The sequence below is a fragment of the Vidua chalybeata genome, chromosome 4 (assembly GCF_026979565.1).
Source record: "Vidua chalybeata isolate OUT-0048 chromosome 4, bVidCha1 merged haplotype, whole genome shotgun sequence".
NCBI lineage: Eukaryota > Metazoa > Chordata > Aves > Passeriformes > Viduidae > Vidua > Vidua chalybeata.
The window spans coordinates 48,990,251-49,017,031 of record NC_071533.1 but is presented as its reverse complement, the minus strand read 5'-3'; the positions used below and the strand labels follow the sequence as shown (position 1 = coordinate 49,017,031).

At 36.1% G+C, this 26,781-nt stretch overlaps 1 protein-coding gene across 6 annotated transcripts in view; it reads right to left on the bottom strand.

Annotated features, from left to right (window-relative positions):
* Positions 1 to 26,781, bottom strand: part of ATP8A1 (ATPase phospholipid transporting 8A1) — a 103,964-nt gene that overhangs the window by 4,499 nt on the left and 72,684 nt on the right. For all 6 annotated transcript variants that reach the window (XM_053940202.1, XM_053940203.1, XM_053940201.1 and 3 more), the window contains 6 exons: positions 24,275 to 24,336; positions 21,050 to 21,106; positions 20,488 to 20,595; positions 8,573 to 8,661; positions 8,053 to 8,145; positions 290 to 381 (listed from right to left, as the gene is read on the bottom strand). In XM_053940202.1, coding sequence (XP_053796177.1) covers positions 290 to 381; positions 8,053 to 8,145; positions 8,573 to 8,661; positions 20,488 to 20,595; positions 21,050 to 21,106; positions 24,275 to 24,336 — 501 coding nt within the window. The remainder of the gene's footprint in view (positions 1 to 289; positions 382 to 8,052; positions 8,146 to 8,572; positions 8,662 to 20,487; positions 20,596 to 21,049; positions 21,107 to 24,274; positions 24,337 to 26,781) is intronic.

The following is a 26,781-nucleotide window of genomic DNA, read 5'->3' as shown; positions in this document are numbered from 1 at the left end:
TTTTTAAAGCTTCAATAAAAGCAACTTAACAAAGATGAATAGAGGAAAATAAACCTCTTTTCAACTGTTAGGAAAATCCTGTGCCATTTCTTACAGAATTTTGCAGTTATAAAACAGCAGAAAGAACTCTGCACAGTATCTTGGGTACTAAGGGCAACTTAACCACAGGAAAAGAACATGGTCTAATGGGTTTAGGATACTGCACTTTTACCATAAATAAATGCAGTGAAAGGCAGAATTTTACTGCTGTGTTATTAATGGATATTAATTTTTGTCAGTGAACACTTACGAAGCAAGTTTTGTTGCAAAGAGTCAGAGCGATACAAGTTCACATGGTTCTTCTTAAAAACATTCTTCAGTAGTTGGGCTCTTTCAGTTAAGCTAGAGAGAAAGCAGACACGTGAAAAATATTTACTTACTAATTACCCAATTCCTTTATGTTTGAGTCTGCTCAATGGGAATTAATTGTTAAATGAGAAGTGTCCATCCTCCTTTTTCTTTTTAAATTGTGCCTGATGCCATAATTAAGATTATGATTAAAAGCTTGCATGAGGACAGATGATTAAGTTCTGACCCCTGGTAATGATTTTACTTGTCACAGTGCAGGCAAAATATCTGTTTCAAACACTGCTGTGTGCTGACAACACAAATAAATGAATGATATTGTGAACCTTTGAGTGTGACTCCTTTAGAAACACACAATGTAAAGGGAAAGCACTGTCTTCTTTGATGTAGCACTGCTTGAATAGTGCCAGGCTGAATTAGTCTTTTTATCTTACATAGAAAGTGTTCCCAGCCTCTGTTGACACAGTACCCCAAAGGGATGGGAAATGAGTGGAGGGAAAGCCACGTTCATGGTCATCAGCTGTGTGTACAGAAACATTATTTCCATGAAAACTGTTCTAGAAAGGAGCTTTCCCCAGGAAACTCCAGAAGGTGTTTTTCTGGAGATCATACCCAAATGACAAACTACTATTGCTGCTAAAGTTGGCCACTTCAGCCCATCTCCTTCCTTCCCAGCATTACTGAGTTTGTTGTTTGTGTACACACACTGTTATGTTGTTTGTTGTTACGTACACACACTTGGGTACCTTTAGTGTCACCCAAGGTACTCCTCATTTCAGCCCAAGTGGAAAACAGGAGCATTAAACATTTTTTAAATTGAGTCTCAAGCATCAGCCAAATGCTGCAAACTGTAGTGAAACAAGTAGCAAAGGTATTGGGTTTCCTTTCTGCCTTTCTTATGCTAAAGTTCTCTCTAATAGGAACATACTAAAGAAATACCAGGTAGATGAGCCATAGGTCAGAAAAATTGCAAAATCTGACAGTTTTATAATAACATATTAAATATGTGCAAGGGACTATATTAAAAAAACCCCAAACAAACTCTTCAATGTCCTCTTGATTTGATATTCACTGTGAATTACAGCCTGTGTTTCAAGAAATACCAACCTATCACTTAAACACTTCAAATGCTGAAAAATCCAGCCCACTCTCAATGTAAACTGGTCTAAAATCAGTTAAATTAAAAAAGAGATGTATCTTATGTTTTGTATGAATGTATACTGATTTCATATTGCTACAGTTTTGCTAGATTAGCAAAGTTGTCTCTTGTGCAATGATGTAGTAAGAAAACAGATTTCACACACCGTATGTTACCAAGTTTTGACTACTCAAATTACTTTTTAATATTATTGTCAATAAGCACAACAGACTTACCTTCCCAGGCTATCAACCAGACTAAGTGGTGCAAAGAAGGGAACTAGACTGCTTTCCTTACTAGATTACCATTCAAGCCATTAAATTAGAAATGTTCATTCTTTCTTAAGTGACTCTACACTTCCATATGAAGCTGAACCACTATTTAGAGCTGGAGAGACTAATGGTTTATCTCATCTTTCTGTTCCCCTCTAGTCTGGTGGTTAAAGCATATGGTGAAAGCTTGGCTTTTCTAAGTTGGAAATGGAAAATAAACCTATGATTTCCACATCCATAGAGGAATGCTAACTGGAAAATCTACAGGGTAAGGTGACAGGCAGGGGAAACTGTGTCTGTGGCCATGTTTTGAATGAAAAGATGTAATGAGACTTCCTTGTAAGAAAAAAAATTAGGTATCAATTCCAGGAAGATAGGTGGCATCTGCTGACTTAATCAAGAATGGAGAGGCTGAAGTACTGAAACACATCTTACTCCCAGTGCTTTCCTAAGCCAACTCTCTGGGGATTTTTTTTTCATCCTGCTTGCTCCTCTACGCTGTGTAGGAGCCTTCTTTTTTAGTTCAGAGCTGTAAACTGTTTAAGTGACACTAATAAAAAATTAGGGACTGAAATCCAAACCATAAGAATACAGAAAATGAATAAATAAATCAGTATTTTCATGTAAAATTGGAGGCCAAGGAGGTGGAAGACTATGGGTACACTTAGTTACAGTTATCAGCTGCATCTCCTTTGTAATACATCTGTGAAATCCTTATTAATGTGAGTTGAAATCAGAAAATTTCTATGAAATGTTTGACAGGTGTTATTTTCTAATAAAAAATATTTTATTTAAAACATTAGCATGCCTATTATACCGTTCTTGGTACCATCATTCCTTGCTTGTATTCCCGAATTGAATGTTCAGATTGAATCACAGAATGACTAGGCTGGAAGTGACCTTCAAGATCATCGAGTCCAGCCCATGCCCTGACACCTCAGCTAAACCATGGCACCGAGTGCCACATCCAGTCTTCATTTAAACACACCAGAGATGGTGACTCCACCACCTCCCCAGGCAGACCATTCCAGTACTTTTATCACCCTTCCTGTAAAATCTTTTTTCTAATATCCAACCTACATTTCCCTTGATGCAGCTGGAGACTGTGTCCTCTGATTCTGTCAGTTGCTGCCTGGAGAAAGAGACCAACCCCCACCTGACTACAACCACCTTTCAGGAAGTTGTAGAGAGTGATAGGGTCACCTCTGAATCTCCTTTTCTCCAGGCTAAGCAATTCCAGCTCTCTCAGCTGTTCCTCACAGGGTTTGTGTTCCAAGCCCCTCACCAGCCTTGCTGTTCTCTGGACATGCTCAAGTGTCTCAAGGTCCTTCCCAAACTGAGGGGCCCAGAACTGGACACAGCACTCAAGGTGTGGCCTCACCAGTGCCAAGTACAGGGGAAGAATGACCTCCCTGCTCCTGCTGGCCACACTATTCCTGACACAGGCCAGGATGCCCTTGGCCTTCTTGGCCCCCAGGGCACTCTGCTGGCTCATGTTCAGCTGGCTGTCAACGAGTACTCTCAGGTCCCTTTCTGCCTGGGCACTGTCCAGCCACACTGTCCCCAGCCTATAACATTGCAGGGGATTGTTGTGGCCAAAATGCAGGACTCGACCCTTGAACTTACTAAATGTCATCTTATTGGACTCTATGTATCCATCCAACCATTCCAGGTCTCTCTGCAGAGCCCTCCTACCTTAAAACAGATCGACACACTACCAGCTTAGTGTCATCTGCAAATTTACAATGAAAGATTCAACACCCTCATCCATGTAATCAATAAAGACATTGAACAGAACTGGCCCCAGCACAAACCCCTAAGGGACACCACTGGTGATTGTCCCCAGCTGGATGCAGCACCATTCACCACCACTCTCTGGGCCCAGCCATCCATTCCTAACCCCGCAAAGAGTGCTCCTGTCCAAGCCGTGGGCTGCCAGCTTTTCCAGGAGAGTGCTGTGGGAGAGAGTGTCAAAGGCCTTGCTGAAATCCAAATGGACAACATCTACAGCCTTTCCTGCATCCACCATGTGGGTCACCTGGTCATAAAAGGAGACCAGGTTGGTCAAACATGACCTACCCCTCCTAAACCCCTGCTGGCTGGGTCTGATACCCTGGCCATCCTGTAAGTGCTGCCTGATGTCACTCAATATAAACTGTTCCATTACCTTACCATGTACTGAGTCAGGCTAACTGGCCTATAATTACCAGGATCTGCCTTCCCACCCTTTTTGTGAATGGGTGTCACATTGGCCAGCTTCCAGTCACCTGGAACCTTACCAGTGAGCCAGGACCATTGGTAAATGATGGAGAGCACCTTTGCAAGGTCGTCTGCCAGCTCCCTCATCACCCCTGGATGGATCCCATCTGGTCCCATAGATTTATGAACATCCAAGCAGCTCAGCAGTTCTCTGACTGCCTCCTCCTTGATAACAGGGGGACCATTCTGCTCCCGACACCATCTACCAACCCAGAAGGATCCTGAGGAGAAGGCATTTTCCTACTAAAGACTGAGGCAAAGAAGGCATTAAGCACTTCTGCCTTCTCCTCATCTTCAGTTACTGAGTTCCCTTCCTCATCCAATAGAGAATGAAAGTTGGTCTTACTGTTCCTTTTGCCATTAATATAATTTGTAAAATAATTTTTTTTTCTCCTTTACAAAAGTTGCTAAGTTAAATTTGAACTGAGCTTTGGCCTCCCTCATTTTTTCCTACATGCTCTAGCAATCCCCTTAAATACTTGTTGAGACCTGACCCTCCTTCCAAAGATGATACATACTCTTTTTATTCCTAAGTTCCTTCAAAACCTCGTTGCCCATCCAGGTTGGACATTTGCCTCGTCAACTCATCTTTTGGCACACAAGGACAGCCTGTTCCTGTGCCCTCAAGATCTCTGTTTTGAAGCACACCCACCTTTCCTGGAATCCTTTGTTTTTAAGGGCTTCTTCCCAAGGAACTCTCTGAATAAGTCTCCTAAATAGGTCAAAGTCTCCCCTTCGGAAGTCCAATGTAAAAGTCTTATTAATGTTCCTCCTCATTTCACCACATTTCATTGCTTAAATGCTAAGCAGTGAAACGACTACCTTAAACTTTTACAAGAATGTGAAGTATACACATGTCTTAGTTAATGTATAGTGAAGTTTCCACTTCACAGATCTGATTGCTGGTAAAGAAAATACAAAATACATAGGAAATACACTTGAGAAAAGTGCTTTCAGCTATTCAAGTATTAAATTCTGTTCCTTTTCTATACTTGAAATACTGTGGGCTCTCTATTATAAATCACCCTGTTGCCATTCAAATGCATATTTAAATATCTACATGTGAAGCCAAGACAACATGGTTTCATAATTAAACAATGTTAGATCACAGTAACTAAATGCTTGTGCTCATTATGTGTACCTATATGGACAAGCAGAATATTAACTATTTTTGAACATGAAATATATACCTTTACAGGCAATTAAGCACAGTTATAGAAAAAAATATTATTATATGAATTCCTGTAACCCTCACAGTCAAGAATTTCTTCCTAGTATCTAAACTAAACCTACCCTCTTTCAGTCCTATCACTACATGCCCTTATAAAGTCTTCTGGCTTTCTTGTAGGCCCCCTTTTCAGTAAACATTCAGATACACACTGATTACAAAAACTATCCACTACAACAAATCCTGACCTTATATCTGTGGAAGCTGAGACTTCTATTTTGTGTTGTAGTATTTCTAAGATGGGAATGGACAGAGAGGAAAAGTTTCTGAGTTATCTTTCTCACTATTTCCCAGTTACCTTTTAATCATGCAGTGATTTGTATATTCTTAGGTTATCCTGGCATTTAATGAGAACAAATCCCTTCTTCTGCTGTAACAGAAAAAGGTACTCCCACAGACATGCACACTAGAATAAGAAAGTCTCATGTACATATCTTAAACAGATGTAGAGGACATTCCTCACCCATCTAACTACTTACTCTTTACTGGAAACTAATTAATCTGGGCTTTTTAGGATTTTATTTAGGAGACTCAAAAATATTTACAGAAGTTGAATCAAATTTTTGTAGATGCAAGTAAGTCAGTTCATCAGACCACTTCTTTAACAATTAATGCTTTCTCCATAAAAGATTAAGTTTTGGTTCTATCACCTCAGTTTTAATACATTAAAAAATAAGTGAGGGAATAAAATCTTGAGAGATATTGAATTGTGTAACATCCAGTGATTTGCATATAAGGTGGATGCTTGTATCCTTCAGAAATACTGGTCGAAAAGTAATTGTGGAGAATTAGATCTAAGAAAGATATTCGGGCAGGTAACTAAACATCTGTCATGGACCCCTCATAACTATTTAACCGTGGGATAAAAGGGTAATTACAAAAGCGGTGGTGAAAACACCAAGCTCATTTTACCTATATAAGAAGGGATTTGGAAGACATGCTGTGTGTAGAACGAGGGAAAAGCATCCTGCCTAGACAACTGAAGTTAAAGTTTCTGAATTGGGAATACAAGGGAAGTCTTGGGAATGCAAGTATGAAATACTAAAAAGGTAGGTTACCTTACTTTTTTCTATACCCACAAGATATTCCCCTTTTAGCACCATCTAGTGCTAATGTCTGCTTTCTTTTCTGCAAGTCATTCTTCTACAGCTTTTGCTCTTTGCAAAAGAGCACAGAGCATACGTTGCTTCAAAGCTCACCACACTGATAGATGAGCCGGTTAATTTGGGAGAAGATAATTGCCCTCAATCTGCTTGAATGACCACTGCCACTGAAGAAAAGCATCTGTAACAATCAGTTTACATCATATTTAAAAGCAAGAGAACTTACTCTTGCAATCAATGGTTAGGTCTTGCAGTGATGAATGAAAAGTAAGCTTGAAGCAGGAATTGCCACCAACTAGGGGATTCTATAGTACTTCCAGTGTGAAGCTGCTGCTACAAAGACAGCATATAGAGCCTGAGAGGAGACTGCATGCAGGTATGTCCTCTTCTGTAACCCACCACACTAGACTAGGTGTTCCATGGGTGGCAGGATGAGCTTCCAGGCCTCCTGGAAACCCAGTTCCTTGCTACCAGGAAAGATGAACCCAGCTAGAGACAAAACATTCTTGTGAAAGCTCTCACACAATCTGGATATTGCCCCATTAAAAATGGTGTTTATCACCTTGGTATCTGATGTACTTGATCTCAACCTGGTAAATCCTAGTACACAGATTCCCATTGAACTGGAAGAGGAATACAGTAAGATTGCTAAAATATCTTTATGAACAAAAGGTACTTTCTGAAAATTGAACCTCTAGTAAAAGAAGTGGCTGTGTTTTTTCTGGTCTCTTTCTGTGCATAGCTTGGTAGGAAAAAAGTCTTCTTGGCTAAGCTTTTTGCCATGAAGACACAAAATAACAGTGGTCCAAAGAAAAGAAAGAACAGGAAAATCAAGTATCAGCAGTTTTGGCTTTTTTTTAGACTTCACAAAACTCATGAAAATGAAGACAGGAAAAGAAAGCTCCAGTTCAGCCAAATGGCACTAATGAATTGGAAGGGGGTGAGAGGGGGATTTTGTCATCTCATACATTCAGCGAGTGCTTGCTACAAGTTCAGCTTGGGGTTAAAAAGTCTGAAATATTTTAGTGAGTGCACACCTTTATGCTGAGTTTACATGTAGAAAATGTCCTATTCAGTTTTACCTTCTCCCTTTTCAAATTATCTGCCTGGTCCATGAAGGAGGACATAACAAGGGAATTCTTGTGGAGTCTTAAATTAAAAATTTTACTTACTTCATATAGGTTAATCAAATTAGTTTGCGCTGGACTGGAATTAAATACAAAACCAGCTTGTTATATTTAATTTCAGAAAACACTAGACACATTGTTGTTTTTCCCTACGCTACTGAGCAGCTTTTATAGAATTTAATTTTTGTTTTTTGTGCTTAGGCCCTGTTTACGGCTATACTAGAAAATGATGCAGATTTAAACTCATTTTGTTCTAACTCATTTTCTTCTTACTTAGTTTGTGAATGAATTGTTAACACAGGCAAAAGTCACTGAATTAGAACTGCACCTCAAGCTTGCTCTATACATAAGAACCAGAAATCAGTCAGCTACAAAGAAAAACATCAGTTAAAGTTTTTGGTAAAAACCTCTATATAAACCTATGAAAAAACACATAGGCTCAGTAGACCTGAAGGTCCCTCACAGATGCTTTTCATTTGTACAGCTTTTGAAAAATAACCTTTTCTCTTTGATACATGTATAAAGATAAAAATATTTAGCTTTGTTTTTTAAGACGATGTTCTACAGATTTTTACTGTACCTCTTGCCATGCACAACTGCCCCAGGATCCTCAGACTTTGCTTCCAACTCCTGAACTTCATCTACCAGTGTCTTGTAAGTAGCTCTCTTTACCCTGTAAGTACATACAAAATACTGCCAGACTTACTCTTCTTGAAAGTAGAACAACAGATAGTTTTAATGCTTATATAAATATTCAATTTATAAATCAATTTCCTCAGACTTAAAACTAAGATTTACAAGGAGAAATATCAAAAAACAAATCTAGAGAACATATTTTATAATCTGTTCTTGCAAATTAGAAAGAAAAAATATGTATTAATAAAACACTACAATCATTGAAACATTTAAAATAGTAATAACTCTTGTAATAAAGTTTTTCCAAAACAAAGATGGTAAAGAATAATTTCATATAATCACCAGAATTGACCTTATATAAACCCCTGAATTGATCTTAATTTGTTTGTTATTATATTAGTAATTAGAACACACAATTAGAAGTCAGTACTTTCTTCTGTAAATACTGGCATTTCCATACTCACACTTTGTATACTATATCAAGAAGTAAAGCTGTCATAGGAATACACAAAAGTCCCATCCAAAACACTCCAGAGCTGAACATCATAGCTGCCTGAAGAGAAAATGCATAAAATGCGATGTCATGACAAGAACTAGCAAAAAAAAAAAAATCGTATAAATATCAAGTACTTTGTTGAGGCTATCAAAAGCAATTTTAAATTAATCATTCTAGTCTGACTAATGTGAAATAGAACTTGAACTCCTTTCTAAAATCCCCTGAGATGCAACATGAATCCAGTAAACAGTAAGCACTATTTCATGTCAAGAAGCTGGTAGAAAGATACACTGCTTAGCTCTTAGCATGGGGGAATCACCCCTCCACAATGCTGCTCCATACCACTGTGTTGATTACAGGCATTTCTACCGAAATCAGATTTATCAAAAATCCACCCTTTTCCAACTTTCTCAACACATTATGACCAGAGTTTTCCAATTTGCAATTGACTCTAAGAGGATATAACAGTTTCAGACCCTTCATTTGGATACTGGACACTGTTACAATTATCCTGCAATCTAACTTGGAGCAAAGTTTTCTCCCATAGAGCTCGTTGTACCACAGTTCCCACACTGCCTCAGACTCCTGCTAAACAGATTGCTTAAAAACAAGAAATAAGGAAACAACCATTTATGTAATTACAAAAATATGCAACATATTGTTAAGTGAAGATCTAACACATTTATACACGGTGAAATATTTGAAAACCACGTAATTGTTTTTATCTGTGTATTTGTTTTTTCTACACACCACTATATGCAATACATAGGAATTTCTTCTGTTTATAACTTGGTCTGTAGAAATACTAAAAACTAAAACATATTGAATGGCCAAAACAAACATCACAATATATGGACATCAAAGGAAAAATGTCTTTACCCTGTAATTCATGCTCATTTGTCTACATGGATAATATTATGGATGCAAAGAGTATGAAAAATACTTACTGAAGCACATTACTACAGGTTTGAATTGCAGCCAGTATTAGAAATACTTTCATAATGTAATTTGATTGTAGAGAAGCTGAAAGTAACACCACTACACAACAGAAGACTTTCAAATCCTTTGTTTCATTACTTGGAGACTAATTTCTTTCACAGATTAAGCCTCAGTATGTAAAATAAATAAAACTTTTTACTAGTTTTAATTTTACTAGTTTTAATTAGCAGACAAATAGTAGGTAGCTTGCAGTAGCTGAAATCTAATTTCTCAACATGCATACATGAACATTTAAAAATTATACTCAATATGTAGATATATGAAAATAGAGGTGAATTATTTTCAGAAAAAACCCTAATTATCAGATAAGCAAAAAGTTCAATTTACCTTGTTTTTGTATCCAAATTCCTAATGACATTGATTCTTTGGAAAGCATTAGAATGTACTTTAAAAATGTAATAACCTTCCCATGGCTATGTTAAAAGGACATAGATACTGCCCTGAGATTCTACTAACTACTTCTGTCAACAGCTGCCAGCAAAGGTGTAAACACTGAGCAGTGGCAGGTTCAAAATAAAGCAATTAATATTTTCAAAAAGGAAAAAAAAGAGAAAATTTTGTATCAGGGTGAAATGTATCAGAAAAAAAATGTATTAGCAGTCACTTTATAAGCAAAACCTGACTTTTGACATATTTGATGAAATACTCATTTCCTAGAACATGAGTTAATAGGAAATGTCTATCATACATGCATTTTGCAAGACATTTTATAATTAAGTAGCAATTAGATAGACAGTTCCCTTAAAAACAACAAAAAAAAAGGCATAAAATACAATTTGAACTAATTCAATTATTACTTCCTATTATTAACAACATTTTTTTTTATTTATAAGAACATAGCAAAGAGCTGTCCTTGTGTTAGCCACCCGGTATGAAATGTTTGCTGGTGAAACAGCAAAAGTGATAATGTAGGTCTTAGGATGTTAATTCTGACCATTGTAATGCTAACTATGAATGAAGGAACAACTGGCGCCTACTATTCACTCCATCCAGCCTTTGGCTTTACAAATGAACAACATGAATTGAGGTAAAAAAAAAAAAGTTTTTCTGCGTCATATTTGAAAGCCTGTCAGATTTTTTTTCTTTTACAGAGTTAATCCAAACCTAAAAGATTTAAAGCCGACATTCGCATTAAAGACAGAGGCCCTCTTTGTATTTTTTGGACGAAGAGGGGAAAAAATAAAATCCCACAGAGGTATTTCCTTCCTTTCTGTACAAGAAAGCTCCCCCCTCACTCTGTAGAAAACATTTTTGTCTCTAACTTTTCACATCTCTCTACACATAGGCAGGTCATCTGGGAAATGGCAAACCAATCCCTTTCAGACAATGGCACTAACAGGAGCAGCCTGTTCTGGGGACGGACTCTGGCTGCCTCTGTTTGTGGTTTACAAATTGTTCCTAATGTGAGAGATTTGTGGTCTATGCCAAGTCTTCCCCCTTTAGGCCTTGTGAAACCAAATGGAATCTGCCACAAAAGTGGCTCCCAGGGGAATTCAGAAGTAATCCAAAATGAGAGCTGGGAAGCCCAGTTTATTGTAGGACTTACAAATCCTGCAGGAAAGATAAATAATTTGTTGTATGTGTAGTTCATGCTCAATATTAAGACTTTCTAAAATAAATTAACTTTTTTTTTTAAGTTTAGATTTTTATATAGGTTCTCATTTTTCAAAAAAGAAAAAATTGCTGAGAAATACTCCTTTTCACGATTTAGTGGCAGATAAGAAATCCTGGCTGCAAAACATTTTTAAAGCACTGCTGAAGATGTAGTGTTAGGAAATTACACGTCAGAATGAATAGAGAATATTCACTTTTTCCTCATTATGAAATGATCTGCCAAAAAGCTGGCTCAGATTTTAAAAAGCCTTCAAAAATAAGAAGAGAAAGATGAAAACAGTGGTAAAATTCTTGCTGCAGAAAAGCTTACCCTTTTCAGTTTATCTATTTCAAGTATCATCTAAGTACACATCTCCTTCCTATGAGCTACAAAGCTATAAAATACCTCAACAGCATCAAACCAGCAAAAAACTTCATTAGTAGTAGTTATGTGCATGTGTTTGCCTTCCAAAGTACTTACTGTTGTAGTACTAAACCAGATCTGCATTAACTTCCAGTGCAATGAAGTTCCTACAAATAAGTTCTTGTATTGCCTCTAGTCTTTCTTTGCTATGTAGAGTTTAAAAACATCTTTGAGCTCTTTTTAATTAAGAACTGTGTCCCTCAGAATTGCAAAGAATTAAGTTCCTCTCTTTAGGATCTCTAGTTATTAGGTATATTAACCAAGACAGACCACTGGAAGCAGAAAAGATAAATTGGGCAGTTCAAAGATCAGCTCTGCTGTTCCCGTTTGAGAGAATGAGAATGTAACTACTGAATTTGGAGAAGGATCTTTGAAGTATATCTGGGAATAGCAGATTCTGGCTCACAAAGAAATCTCCGCTAATAGACCAAGAACAATTAAACGTGAAGGTTTGAGGAGTCAAAATGGAAACTACCTATTGGGAATTAAATGGAAAAAAAAAACCCTTTAGACAAATACTTTTGATTCCTGAAGTGAAAGACAAAAAGCAAACTTTAAATATAAATTATTAAATAGGTAAAATATGTTAGTATCAGAATGGTAACATAATTTTAGGCTCTCAGGTGAGGACAGATGACTCAAATGGATATGTTTTATGTGATGAATTCCGACTAACTTAAAAAAAATCATCAATAAATCATTCTTTATTTTAAGTAATAATATTATCCACAAATGTACCCTGGAACTTTTTTTCTCTAAACAAGAGATCCACATAGGTATAGAAAGGAAGACATACAGATTACTGATTTCTGTTTTGTAAAGACTCACAGGTTTTAAAAGACAAGCTGGGAAAACTTGGAAGGGGGATGAAAATCTGCTAAAGCTGTAGGAAAATGCCTATAAGAACCTTCTGCTGAGGATGAACTTGAGAAATATTTTGGACTATGAAGGAAAAGCCTAGCTTTTACTGTTGAATTATTTCAATGTTCTTGAAAATTTAGTACACCAGTTATTTCCCCTGAAATATCCAGAATTTGGATAATATTTTAATCTAGACTGGTAAAAAAGCAGCGCAACAGAAAAGAAAAAAAAAAAAAAAGCACAGCTACCCTAGATATTAGGCATTGAAGAATGACTATATTCCACAAGTTTTGTGGTAATGAAGTGAGACTCGAAAGACTTTGGTATTTGCTTACCATACAGAGCTCAAAGCAGTTTTTTGAAATAGAGATTGCCAACTCAGTTATCTGCCAGGTTCCCTTAAAAGCATGGCACAGTAATTCTCTTGTTTGGAGGAATTTAGAGAAATCATTACTTCCCAGATTTTAGGGGCATTATTTATAGCTCTCCCTGCTAGTGCTGAGGAAAAGTACCGTACCAGTTTTTCTTAAATATACAACCATTTAAATTTATTTATTATGCTATATTCTGCAGAAGTTATTAAAAAAACATTCAGCTGTTTTTTAAAAGTGCAAAAGACAAGTATCCATTAAGAGCACCTTTTACAGCTGGAGTGACAACACAGCAGGGTGCAAAAGCTCTAAGATCCTCACAGAGAAGCTGTTGATGTATGGGCTGGGTGAAGGACTGTGAGATAGCTGAAAATGGGCTGAATGGCAGCTGGTGATCAGTGTCAGGCTGGCTGGAGGCCAGTAACTGAAAGTATACCCCAGGGGTCAATACTGGGTCCAGTTTCATTTCACATTTTCATTAAAGATATGGATGAGAGGCAAAGTGTACCCTCAGGAAGTTTGCTATGACACAAAATGGGGGAGGAGTGGCAAATGCAGTAGAGGATTGTGTTGCCATCCAGAGACACTTCAAAGGGCTGAAGAAATGGGCTGACAGGAGCCTCATGCAGTTGAACAAGGAGGAATGCAAAATCCTGCACATGGGAAGGAACACCTCCAGGCAGCAGCATATCCTGGAGGCCACCCAGCTGGAAAGCAGCTTGGAAGAAAAGGATTTGGTCCCAATGGACACTAAGTCGAAAATGAGCCAGCAACGGGCCCTTGTGACAAATAAAGTGAATGGTATCTTTTGGCTTCATTAGACATAGTATTGCCAGCAGAGGGGAAGGCAGGTCCCCTCTACTCAGCACGAATGAGGTTACACCTAGGCAAGACCTAGGCAAGTCGCCAGTCCTGGGCTCCCCAGTACAAGAAACACAAACATACTGAAATTAGTCCAGTGTCCTGAAGCATCTCTCATACAGGAGAGAAACGGAGACAGTTGGGACTATAGCCTAAGAGAAGGCTTAGGGGGATCTCTCACCCTGAGTGGAGGGTGCAAAGACAGAGCCAGGCTATTTCAAGTGAAGCCCTGTCACGGCACAAGAGGCAAGGAGTGCAAACTAAAACTTGAATCTGAACATCAAGAGAACCTTTCTTACTGTGAGGGTGACTGAACAGGGACACAGGTTGTTCAGAAATGTTGTAGTGTCTCCATTCTTGGTAACACTCAAAAGCTGTCTGGAGCAACACAGTCTGGGGCAACTTGGTGTCATGTCGAAAGCATTATATCAGATGACCTCCTGAGACCCATGCAACTGTTCTATGATTGTATTCTATGCTAAATACTTTGCTTTGTAGGCTTTGCTCTACATTAGACTGAAACCAATTCCCACTTTTGGATCAAACTTTAGACAAACATCTTACTAGAGAAGACCTGTCCGTTAGCGATTGAATTATCTGGCAAATGATATTTTCAAAAAAGTTATTTGGTGTTTTTGTGTAAAAAAATCCAATGTAGTAAAGGCATTAAAGGATGCATATCTAATATTTTAATAAACACGATTTCATATAAGCCTGGATACTTGGCATAATATAGAGAGAAGCAATATTTAAGAAACCACTGCTGTCAATATAGTATATTGTAATACACCTTTTCTACACAGTGCAGTTAAATCTTCCCAAAAGAAATATTACTGTTTTTCACAAGCCTTCTGCAAACCTCAATCAAATGATCTTAAATTCTGTAAAATACATGCTTGTACCTTAACTCCAATTTCCGCCAGTAGTTTTATAAATCCCCTGGGTCAGACAGAGCAGAAACAGATGGTGCTCTGGAGAACTTTACAGTGCGTTGTCTACAGTACAACAATAAATTAAAAAGTTCTGTGGGTACTGAACTTTTGCTTTAGTATCAATGTCATACTTCTTATTCAAGTAAAGTATTATTATTATAAGCTATCTTATTAATCATATAGGTGTAAAAAAAGAGGCTTAACAATTCAGAGCACAAAACAGTAACAAGGAGCTTTACTAGTGTGAAATATACAACAGATTGATTTGTTTTCACCCCTCCTCAATTACAGGTTTGCAACTCAGACCATAGCCAGCTTTTTTCAAGAAAGAGATAACCATATTTGTTTAGAAATGTATCTATTTTTACAATTTAAAAATTAGTCAGATTTTTTTAAAGAGAACTTAAAGGAAAAGTAGACCTATTAACTGCAAGGATAGAAGCACTAATGGAAGGTTCTTGCAGCTTTACTGACACATGAATGGAGGCTGCTCTTATTAGCTGATTTAAGTCACAGAAATTTCATTAGTCAACAAACAAGTATCATTTTCCTAACTGTGAGTACTTTGTGGGAGGGAAGTAGGTGTTCTGGGATAAAACTCCCCTCTAAATATGACAAAACATTGACAACAGGAAACTTCTGGCAGTTCCCTGAGGATAAAAAATCCATTTTGTTCAGTATGACAGAACAGTTTTCTGTGTATTGAAGAGTTTAAATGAAAAGGAAAATACTCCTACAAAGCAAATACCTTATCAAATACATACAGACTCGGCATTTACTTTTAAAAACTTACGCAAACTTCATCTGGCCTAAACAGAAAATACTGAAAGTTGTTTAAAATATTTTGGAAGTATATTTCAATTATCTGTTAATATTATACATAGAAGTATCAACCTAATTTATATCAATGTAGTAGAAAGACAGACCAAGGCAGTTGATTCTTTCAAGTCCACAATAAAAATTTTCTTCTATTCTGTAGTGACCTCTTTTTTGAAATTAAATGCAACTTGTTTAAGACAATGGATCAAAACGTATGGTGTTAAACCTAAGCCAAAAATGTCTACAAAGAATTTTATGTTGTTTTATTTTTGCTTTCTTTCCTGTGCATTTATATTTAAAAGTACAGTCTTTACTGTAAAAAGAAAATATTAAGTAAGTAAAATAGTAAAATATTAAGAAAATAACCCATAAAGTTCCTTGTTCACATGCTTTCATACTAGACAGTACCGACAGAAAGCAAATGCATGAATAAGCATTCCTGCAGATGCAATGCAAATTGTAATATAATAAAGACTATGCTAGAGAGGATGCGAAGTTGTTAGAAAATCAATGAAAGCTTTTGAAATGCTTTCAGTATTTCTCTCTCATAAGCTGTGCATCCCCATTCCTTCTCACAGAAATAGTGTTTTGCGACTACTACCAAAATCCTCCTTGCAGAAAAGGTATTTTAATATTTTGTTATAAGCAGCTAGAAGTTGAATTCCTAGTTTTTTAGGATCTGTGTCTAAGACTAGAAGAATATAGTCCCTAATTCTTGGCATAAACTCAAGGAAAGTAATTTTTAAATGAGTGATTTTAAAGTATAAGCAAAATAATACGAAAGTAAACAGTAAGTTCCACTTAATCAATGATAAAATATTTGTGTCTTGTTTCTACTAAAAGACTCATGAAGTTGATTTGCTACAGTACCTCAACTAGCTACAGCTACTATACTATATAATTAATTACTTAGGTTATCACCCCTTTTTATCACATATTCTTCTTCAGTTTTATGGCCTATTTTTCCATTTTCTTCAGCTTCATAAAGCCCATTGCTTCTCTTGTAGTTTTCATCCATTTTTCCTTCTAGCCTGTGTCTGCCAAAAGACAATAGTGAACTGACAGTTTTTATCTGAACATCATCAATCAGTGAAAATGAATGAACCTTTCTTCACTTGGAACTTTATTTCTTTGAGGAAAAAACCCCGCAATTGGAACATGAACTGTTTTAAAGTTGGCAAGATGTAACTGGTTTCAGAATTTTAATATGGAAAGCTACTATAACCAAGACACCTACTATCAATCTCTAAGAGATAATCAGCTACAGAACTACCAGTTAACTCATATCAGAAGAACACTTGTGCCAGGATACCTTACTCATGTGACTCAAAAGTCAAACTGCAACTCTTCTGGTGCACTACCTATTTAGCAACAAATTACCACTACTTACAGGACTTAGGACTACTGTACCATGGAGAGCCACGTAGCTCCCACACTGTGAGAAACAGTACTGTATAGGTGGGTGAGTTGGCCTAGTGCAGATCTACCAGTCTTGAAAAACCACAAAACAATGGTCTTGGGGCCAGAATTGTCTCAGCACGCTAGATAAACTGGACATTTTGGATCAAGGGGGGCCCTGTGTATTTTTGTTCTGGGAAAACTCAGAGCAGAAGAGAGAGACAGAGAAATACACGTGATTGTACTATTAGGAACATGTCAAGGAAAGGGGTTTCAGTGGCCTAGACAACAGAGAAAAAATGCTGTAACTGTCTTAATTTTTCATTTCACTCTATTTTCTTTTAGAGCACAGCATTCTGCAATCTTTCCTTCTGTGATACCAACATACAGCAACCTATATGTAAAAGACAACTTTAATTATCTTCTGTATAACTGGAACAATACACAAAATGATGGAAACAATTAGTGTAAAAAGTCAGAAAAACCTGCAAAAATATGTGATATATTTGTTTCTTTGTTCAGTAAGTGACTGGATGATGCTTGGATGGTAAAAGATGAACACAAACCAACAACTCTTATGCTTTAACTTTGGGCCACTAGCTTTAGTGCTCAAACATAAGAGTATTAGCAGCATGAACTGACTTCTGTTACAACTAAATTTTTTCTCAAGTCATTACCTTGCTGTGTTCTCACTGAAATACATTTATCAGAATCTAATATTTTATAGGAATGGATACAAAAAATTAGTTTCAAAATATTTAGATTAAAACCTTCCTCTGCATCCAATGAATGAGTTTTCCATCACCTCCACATGCTTTTTCTCTCCCCTTCAAGAGCACTAGAATTTTATTTTCTTGGAACAGAACCAGGAATAAGCAGGAAGAATCTTACTATTTTCATGACACTAATATGAAGAAAGACCAAATCCTTACTAGAATGCTTCATTAAGTGCTTTTCTATCTCAAAGAAGACATGAAAAATATGTTTGTAGAAGATATCATCTAGCCAGAACTTAACTGTTGGACGAATATTATGTCAAGAATACAGACTGGAAAGACTATACACCTACTAAGACAGAATTGTTACCAGCTCTAAGAAGAAGAAAGACAATACTTTTAAACTTTCTAAGGACTATAGTTATGTAACCTATAACTATATATCCTTATAAATCTGAAGTTTATTAAAAAGGGGCATTTTTAATGAACACATTTGGGGAAAAAAAATTGCATTGAAGTCCCCTTCAGCACAATTTTTCAGATAATACCAGCTAAAATGGTTAAAAAGGTAAGAAGCAGACATGTCAGCAGTATGTCAGCTTTTGACATACTCTAACTTTTGCCAAGTATAGTTGGATGAATTTTTCAAGTCTGACTCACACAGAGAAATTTTTTGAAGAAATCAGACAAGCAGGACTTGCACATGCAAGTAGAGTTGCTTATATGGATTTGTTTCTGTCACATCACAATCTTTTGCATAGATAAATCCATGAATCTTTTAGTTTCAATACTTTTGGAAGGCCTGATTTGCTGCAGAGAAACTCAGTGAATTATGCCCTGTCAGAGACCATTCAATCAGTAGAGGGGCTTCCAGGAAAGCTTACAAAAATCCTGCTTCCAGTCTGAGCTGTAGTATGCATCAACAGGACTTTTAGCCACACAGAGTGCAGCACAAAAAGCTGGACCAGAGTTTTGAACACAAGCTTCAGTGGCCTGTGATGCTTTTAGAAGACTTTATTCTGACATCACAGACATTCAAATATATTCCTAGAAAGAAAATAAAACCAACCTCAGTCAACAACACCCCCCCCTTTGAACAACTTCATGCACATACACACATCAAAACTACTATATACACATACATGCATAAGCAAACACACTAACAAAATAAGACTGCCTGTTTCAAGTACAGATAAAGTTTTATCGCAACAAATAAATGATTTTAGGTCATAAGTCAGACTACTTTGGCACAATGTTGAATTCAAACCTCAAGAGTATTATTTTGTCACAGCTAGATCTCTTTAATGAAGAACCATTTCTAGAAGATCACAGGAATTACACTCCCTCAAAAACTGGTGTTTTCACAGTAACTTCAGGGTCTGAAAATGTACTAACTATAACATTGTTATTTCAATAGTGAAGTATCCACCCTTACATCATACCAGGTGTAACACACCATTTTGTTTCCACTGTGCTTATCAACATAAATGTTCTGCTATCTTAAAAGCCATAAAGTTCTTACAAAATCTCTAAAAAGACCAAATTCCAAAAACATTTTGTCTCTTCTATAAAATACAGTATATATGAAGAAAAATGCTGAAGTACAATAGCTTTGATTACTTTAATTTACAATAATATAGAGAATTAGTTTTGAGTAGTGGAGGCAATGTGGTAATGTACAAGATCTATATATATATACATAGGTAAGACATTATGATACAGAGGAAAACCAGCTAGAAATGGTGTATTTTCAAATTTTTTTTCCTTAGGTGTCCAAGTATTTAAGATAACACTGCTTTCCATGAAAATGTAGTAGTTACAGAAATACCTGTATACTATTTTTTCCTCTAACTGTTTAAATAGGAGGTTGGATTTATGAGTCTTAATTAATTTCAAGACATATGTGCCTACATTTCCCACATCCTATACACATTTTTAAAGTGCTGAATTATATCACAGTGGTGGTGGAGTTAAAGGGACTCACTCTTTTACTGATGTAAGGCTTGATTTAGTTGATATGCTTTGAGAACCATTAGAAGAATACCCTTCTGACACAAGCTGGTATTCTCAGTTTCTGATTCCCACTGAGAATGCACATCGAACTTCTCAGCTCAGGAGGTATTGGTCATGCCCAGAAGCAGACATTAGTGTCTGGGTAATTTATACTTCAGATGTTTCTGGAACTGAATGGTATTGAGAATTTGGGACTGCAGTTCCAATTAAATCAGATAAGGCAGCAAATAAGCGTCTTTTACAGATTCAATCCAATCTGGAATATTCAGAGCAGGTTTACACAAATGCAATTAAAAATGAATGAGAAATCACTAATTACTGTCAAAAGGTTAAAGATACATTACAATAATGTATTCCAAGAAGCACATTAATCAAAAAGAAAGTGTGCATGATAAGCAGTTCATGCAATGTTATAGCACCTCAAATTTTTTTGAGGCATTTTATGGAAGTACTTGGAAAATTTGTAGAATTCAAGATTAAAAACAGCCTTAACAGCCTTTAATTGAAGATTAAAGTAGCCTTATCCAGCAGGCTACTACTGGTTACTTCATTATAAAAAAATGCTCCAGAAAAATAAGCACTGTAATTCTGAGAACTGCATTTGGTAAGACTTTTCTTTAGAAAATTAAAGCTTACCTAAGAACTGAAAAGCAGCTTACCTGTCTATTCTTTCTCATTAGACCATATACTCACAGCCTGTTAGCTGAGCTCCATTTTCACAAGAGTGAAAATTGATTATATTTTAAATAAACATGGCTACCATATTGAAGGTAAAAAAGACAGAATGACATATGCTCCTCTAGTTAGCAGAAGGATCCAATAAATATTAGGTCTGTACTACAGACTGAAACAATTTTTTTTCACACATTTGGATGTTAGTTAAAATATATTTTTACCTCTCCTGACATATCTGGTGCCATAGGAATGACTGGCCACAAAGAAGAGTAGATTCCAAAAAACACTACCCAAAGGGCAATGCTTCCCCAGATTGCTATATGGCTGAACTGTTAAAACAAACCAAAAAAGAACAATTATCACAGATGCATTATAAAATAAAATAAGATCTTTGCTACCTAGTATTTATAAGGCTACTTTGATATATGGGATTAAATTTCCATGCCTTGTATTAATTTAACTCTACTACTTCAGTTAGCTATTTCTTAAAGGAAAATGATACCAACAGCAGCAATATTACTGCATTTAAAGCCAATTTAAATTCAGTTACAGTAAGTCCAGAGCAATTTGATTTTTCTATTTTAAGTATTACATCTGTCGTAATTTTCAATATTGAGCATTATTTTTTGTATGTGGATATTCTGTCCTTCCACACAGTAACCACAGTTTGAGACTGACAAACTCTTAAAGGGTGAAATATAACAAGTAAGAAGAAAACAATACAATTATTCATCCATCATATTTCATAGAACATTTGAGAATATGGTAAAGACATTTGCTTACCAAAGTCCAATATGAGGTCTCTAATCCAGCCTTCAAACACACAGTCAGAACCACAAACTTCAGGAAAGAAAGACAGAGAGAGGATTCTTAATATGGGTATCTTAACATACGGAAATTTTTAGTTTGGTTAAACTTTCAGGAGAAGACAAGAAAAAGTAAATTGCTACTACAAGATTTAAGGATACAACCCAGTAATAAGCTAATAATAGAACATTAAGAATTACTAGCATTCTTAGTTAATAATGGCCACTCCCTTGATTTGGAAAACTCTTATTTTGCATTAGAAATCTTATCCTTGCTTCTTAGAACTCTGTAAGTCTGGCTCTTACAAAGGTGTTGCATCTTTATTGATGGTATTTTGGTTACACAGAAAGGTTTGTGGAAAGTGTAGTGGTCCTCTTCAGTAGAGACTAAAGACTCTCTAGTTACAGACAGGATGACTACAACTTTCTACACCAAGACAGATTTAGAAGACATAGATGCTGGACTGAAATCTTGCAATTGTTCAAGTCTACATTAGTCAAAACAACCAAATATTTTGTTTACTTCATTAGTAAATAAGTAATTTGTACCAAACCCTGAAAAGCCCAGGAGTTAAATGTTGATAATATAAGACTTATGTTGTGCATACAAATAACATGTTGAGTAAGTCTGTTATGTCATTTTCATTTTCCCTCTTATCTTTATCCTTTTCTTATCTTTATACTTTTTACGGAGCAGTCTCTGAAAATATCATGTTTGTAGGACATGCTCCATTTTAGCTTACAGATGAACAGGAGGAAAAAGTTTATAATCCCACAGCAAGGATGAGTTGATCCAGGAAAAATGTTTATCTTCTTCCTTTGAAATTCATTCAAGCAAGTTTTCTGTTTACCAGAGAAATAGTTATGACATGTTGTAACTCACTCGTAATGTGTATCTCAAGTTTTGCTTTACATGTAATCTGAACAACATGAGGTTGAAAAAAGGAGTCACAAAAACCAAACTCCAACTCTAACAGCTATAGTCTAAATTCTAGTTTGTTGGACAAGTTGGCAGCACTGACTGTCAGTGCGTTTGTTTGTATCGAACTTCAAGCAGCCTCAGAAATTCATAAGAAATGTACTTCAACTAGAAGCTGAAGCAACTAGTTAAATCTTTCACTCTGTCTGGTGCTCAGAAGGATACAAATACATACAAATACTGCCAGAAAGCTTTCACCTATAAGCTTATACTTTCAATTCTGAAATCCTGAAATTTCCTGTTTCAACTGTGCTATTAAGGACCAAAAAAAAAAAAAAGTCACATCACCACAATTTCATTATCTAAAACATGTATGAAATCTAATCAGAAGAAAATTGAGGACGATTATGAGTATTCTAATTTGCTTGGTCTATCCAGGTTGAGTTCTGTATTTGGATGCATGAAAAAAAAGATTTATGGAAAAATAACCCAAACAAACTCCTTTGGTACACTTGTTCGCTACTTAGGTCAGTCATAAGAGAAGTAAACATCCTTCAGGATAAGATCAAACATTGCTGCTGCATAGACAAAATGTATCCACAAAACAAACACTGCAGATCTCTAGAAAAGGAGATACACAGTGTGAGTATAGAGCCTTTACTGACCCGTGATGGGATCAGATCTGATACCCCTAACAAAATCACCACAAGCCACTCCCTCAAGGATATGGGGTTTATTGCTCCCTCCTCTGCTTCAACAGCACACTAAATCCTACCCAGGAAGCAAGAACTCAAACTGGTGTTCTGTATAAAGACTGAGCTTCTTTAAAAAAAAGATTCTCTGAAATGGTCATACAAACATTTTCACAGCACTCTATTCCTATTTGGAATTTATGTTTAAAGAAATAATTCCAGGACATATTATGAATCATTGCATATTTCTGAATTTTATTTGTGGATCCAAAGAAACTAAACTATATCAACTTCTGAATTCCTTTCTTATTGACTTTTGTAGAACTGATGACTACACGCATCTGAAATCCACATTGTAAACAGTATGAGGAATGAGAATTACCTTAGCCTCAGAATTTTGATGACTGACAACTGTTACTATTCATATACTTCACATGAACAGATTTAAAAAAAAACAACAAAACCAACTCTCCACCCTAATTCTGAAAATCTCTCCAAAAATCACGTATGTTCCAGATTTCCTTGAATTCCTGTGCAAGAGCAGGAAAACATCAATTGCAGCTTCTAGATTTCCCCAGGCCTTTAACCCGAAGTGAAGGAAAAATGTTTTTTTTTGGGAAATTCTTGACCACTCTGCAGGTTAGTACCAAGAAATTAACCTCTCAAGATGGTCAAGTTTCAGCTCTCCTAGTTGAGAAGCAGTTGCAGAATGTGACATATGAGCAGCATTGTGACCTGTGTTTTAGCATGTGTCTAGAAAATTTTCTTTTTATTTCAGTTATGGTGTTTCCTTATTCCCCAAATAAGTGTTTTTGATGTAAATTTGTATTACAGACCCCTTACTTTAATGAAAGAATTAATTTCTTTTTTGTACCTGCCAACAGTGAGGAACCTGAAAAATTAATTGAACTTTTAACACTGAAGAACAGAAGACAATAAGCATAAACCTAATTTTGCTTCTATGAAAGATCTTGGAAACCCCACTATTGAGTAACATTCATATCTAGTAAGCACATATTTAGCTTTACTAATTTATTCTAGGAGATAGAAGATTAAAATGAAAAAACTCAATTATGACTACTATCTGTGAGAGCAACAGAAGTTTACTGTTAGGTATGGATCAGGTGTATTTCTGGTGGTTTGACTGCCTCTGAAAAGCCATCCCACAATCTTTATTCAATATGGCTCAATGCCTCTTTTAAGGCCTTATGATAAATTAAGAGAGAGAGAACAGGATTGTAACATTAGAAATCCACAAACCACTTCTGTAATCAACAACCTGAGATTTCTCTAGTGCAAGAACTTAAACAAAATTAATAAGCATGCTAATTAGGGAATTATAATTCCCATTATTCAAAAAACCAGAGAGTTAACAGTAAAGAACAAATGTATCTTTTGCATCTTTTTTAAACTGCTTTGTTTTAAAAATTGGAATTAGAACACAAAGTGCACTCCAAATCTTCTCAAAGAGTCATTCAAGAGCCATTTCTTACTCTTATGGCACTGCACTGAATTAAGTCTTCTATGAATAGAATTAATAACAATAGTATCAGCATTATCTTTAAAATAGTTAGAGCCAGTGTAGACTTACAGTGTATACAGTGTTACCCAGGAGCAGGTAATCAGAAGTTTTGCCATTGCCGAACACAGTACCTGGAAAAGGAAATGGATAAAAATAAAAACATTTAAACATCCACAACAGAACTATATATGATCTTAATTTTGATACAAAAGAGGTGGCAGCCCTTTTTACAGGGTACTAAGAGATTTCATCTTGAATTGCAGTGAACAATAGAGAACTATGACTTGTATCATGTTTAGTGCTCTTAAACTTTCAGTGACTTCTGGGATCATGCAGGAAACAGGAACTTTCTGTGACACCATATCCCAAAAAGACCAGCTTTGAATTCAGTAGCAGTGCAATTAGAGTTCCTTTTAATATCAGAGATATAAAATCTTATCTTCAGAAAGATGTGAAATATAATGGTTATAGTATATATTGATTATAACATGTAAGCAAGCAGAAAGCTTAGAGTCAGATTTTCATGAATTCTGTTATTTTTGGTATGGAAACATATCTTTGCTCTTATCCATATTTCTGAATTCAGCTTCACTAAGAATACAAAATATACTCAGTTTAAGTTCTTGAGATGCTTGTCATTCATAAAATTTTCAAAATTTACCCAACTCAAATACGTAGATTCATGTAAGTACATATCCATTTGGCACATATGAAAACACACACACACATCAGTTATGCAGAGTCAGAGCTCTCAAGAGAGGCATTTTCATAAAAAATTGTATTTTCATAAAAACCACATGCTTCCTAAGCTTAAGATTCTAAAGCAGTGAATTTTCCATTATTTATCAGAACTTCATGACTATTTTTACAGCATAGGCCTTTCTGATCCCAGTTCTGTCAAATTTATTTTTAGACATGGGATAATCAACAACTGAATTATTATGAGGAAATTCCTCATTCTCAATTAAAAGTATTGGGGGGGCTGCAGTTTCCCATGTTCAGTTTTGAAATGCTTTTAGCACTCAAGGTTGTTCATACACTGCAACTAAACCAACTAAACTGTAACACTCTGCTGTAGAGGTTCTAACCACTGGGATATTGCTTTTTACTGCATTATATGGAGTAATCAAAATGCTGTGTATGTAGTAAGCAAGGATAAAAGTAAAAGACAATGAAAAAAGAAAATAATAATAAAGAAGGCTTTTAAAAAAAAACTGTATTGGAGGAAAGAGAAGAATAAAGGTATTTCTCTGTGGGGGGAAATCAGGGATGGATTTATAACTCCTCTGATTAGGCTGGACAGAGGAAGATGACAGAAATGGGGATAAATGCTGATAAAAACAGCCTGTAGTTGGAAACACTTATTTTCCACTATCTCAGCTGGCATATGGTATATTAAACACTGCTAATTAAGTATGTTTTCATATTTGCGTTGAATGTTTTTCCAGCCTCCATTTCATCTTTATATATGCTTGAAATTAAATCCATTTTGGTTGTGGATGAAGAATGCTCCTCTTTAAAAGCTTTTCAAGACTTGCAAAGACAGTTTAACACAGAAAAAAATGATGCATTTACTGATATTCTGGAAGAGACAGCTGGGGACAACTTCACATAAAAATACTAGGATAGAAGTCCTCCTTAACCTAGCTGTCTCCCATTCCATGATGAGGAGCCCTCAATGGCAGCATCATCAGCTCTAGTGATACTTGTTGCATTTCTGACACTTCCCCTATTTAACTTTCTCTCTGGACAGACTAGCACACCAAGAAGGACTACAGGAGCTGAAGCCTGAAAAAAAAAAAGCTGAGACCATAGCTTATTTTAAAGATTATACAAAAGAGGGAGCAATCTACTAGTACATATAAGTTTGGCTTCTGCCATTATATTGACAAAGTTGCATCCAAAGAAGCTTCTGTGAAGATTTATGTGTCACTTTTTGTACCCACATGACAGTACCTAGACTGTAAATTTTGTGTACTGTACAATGGTAAGGTCCCATGGAGCCAATTCTGACAATTTTTACAAATCTATACTTATTCTCTGATCCCATATTTCTTGATAGACTCTACTATGACATATGCAGTTTGAAATTTTCTACTTACAGGTAAGAAACAGGCGGACCAGCAAGACTATGACTAAACAGGAGAATTTGACCAAGAGAAGGGCTCCAAGAGATTTTAATTATCTTCAAGATTTGTTTTTCAACATTCTAATAACTACCTGCTAATATATGCACTGCACTGCTTTACAATACATACCTAGCAGTAAAGAGCATAATGAGAATAAGACAGAGGAACAGGCAGGCAGCTAAGTGTATTTCCACCAGTCACTGCGCTGGAACTCAGCACTCTAATGCACAAAGCTGAGCTGTACCTTTATGTATTAGGACCTATCTGTACCTCTTCTTTGTTAAGAGAAGGTGGAACCAGGGACCTGCTCTCTGAAGTTCCTGTCTCTGGTACTCCTTAGGAAACTAATAGCATTATTTTCCTTTCCTCTTCACACGTGCAGACACCAGTGATTTAATTAACAGTGTATCTCTTTTTTTGCACTTGTATCTCCTTCATGCAAAACTC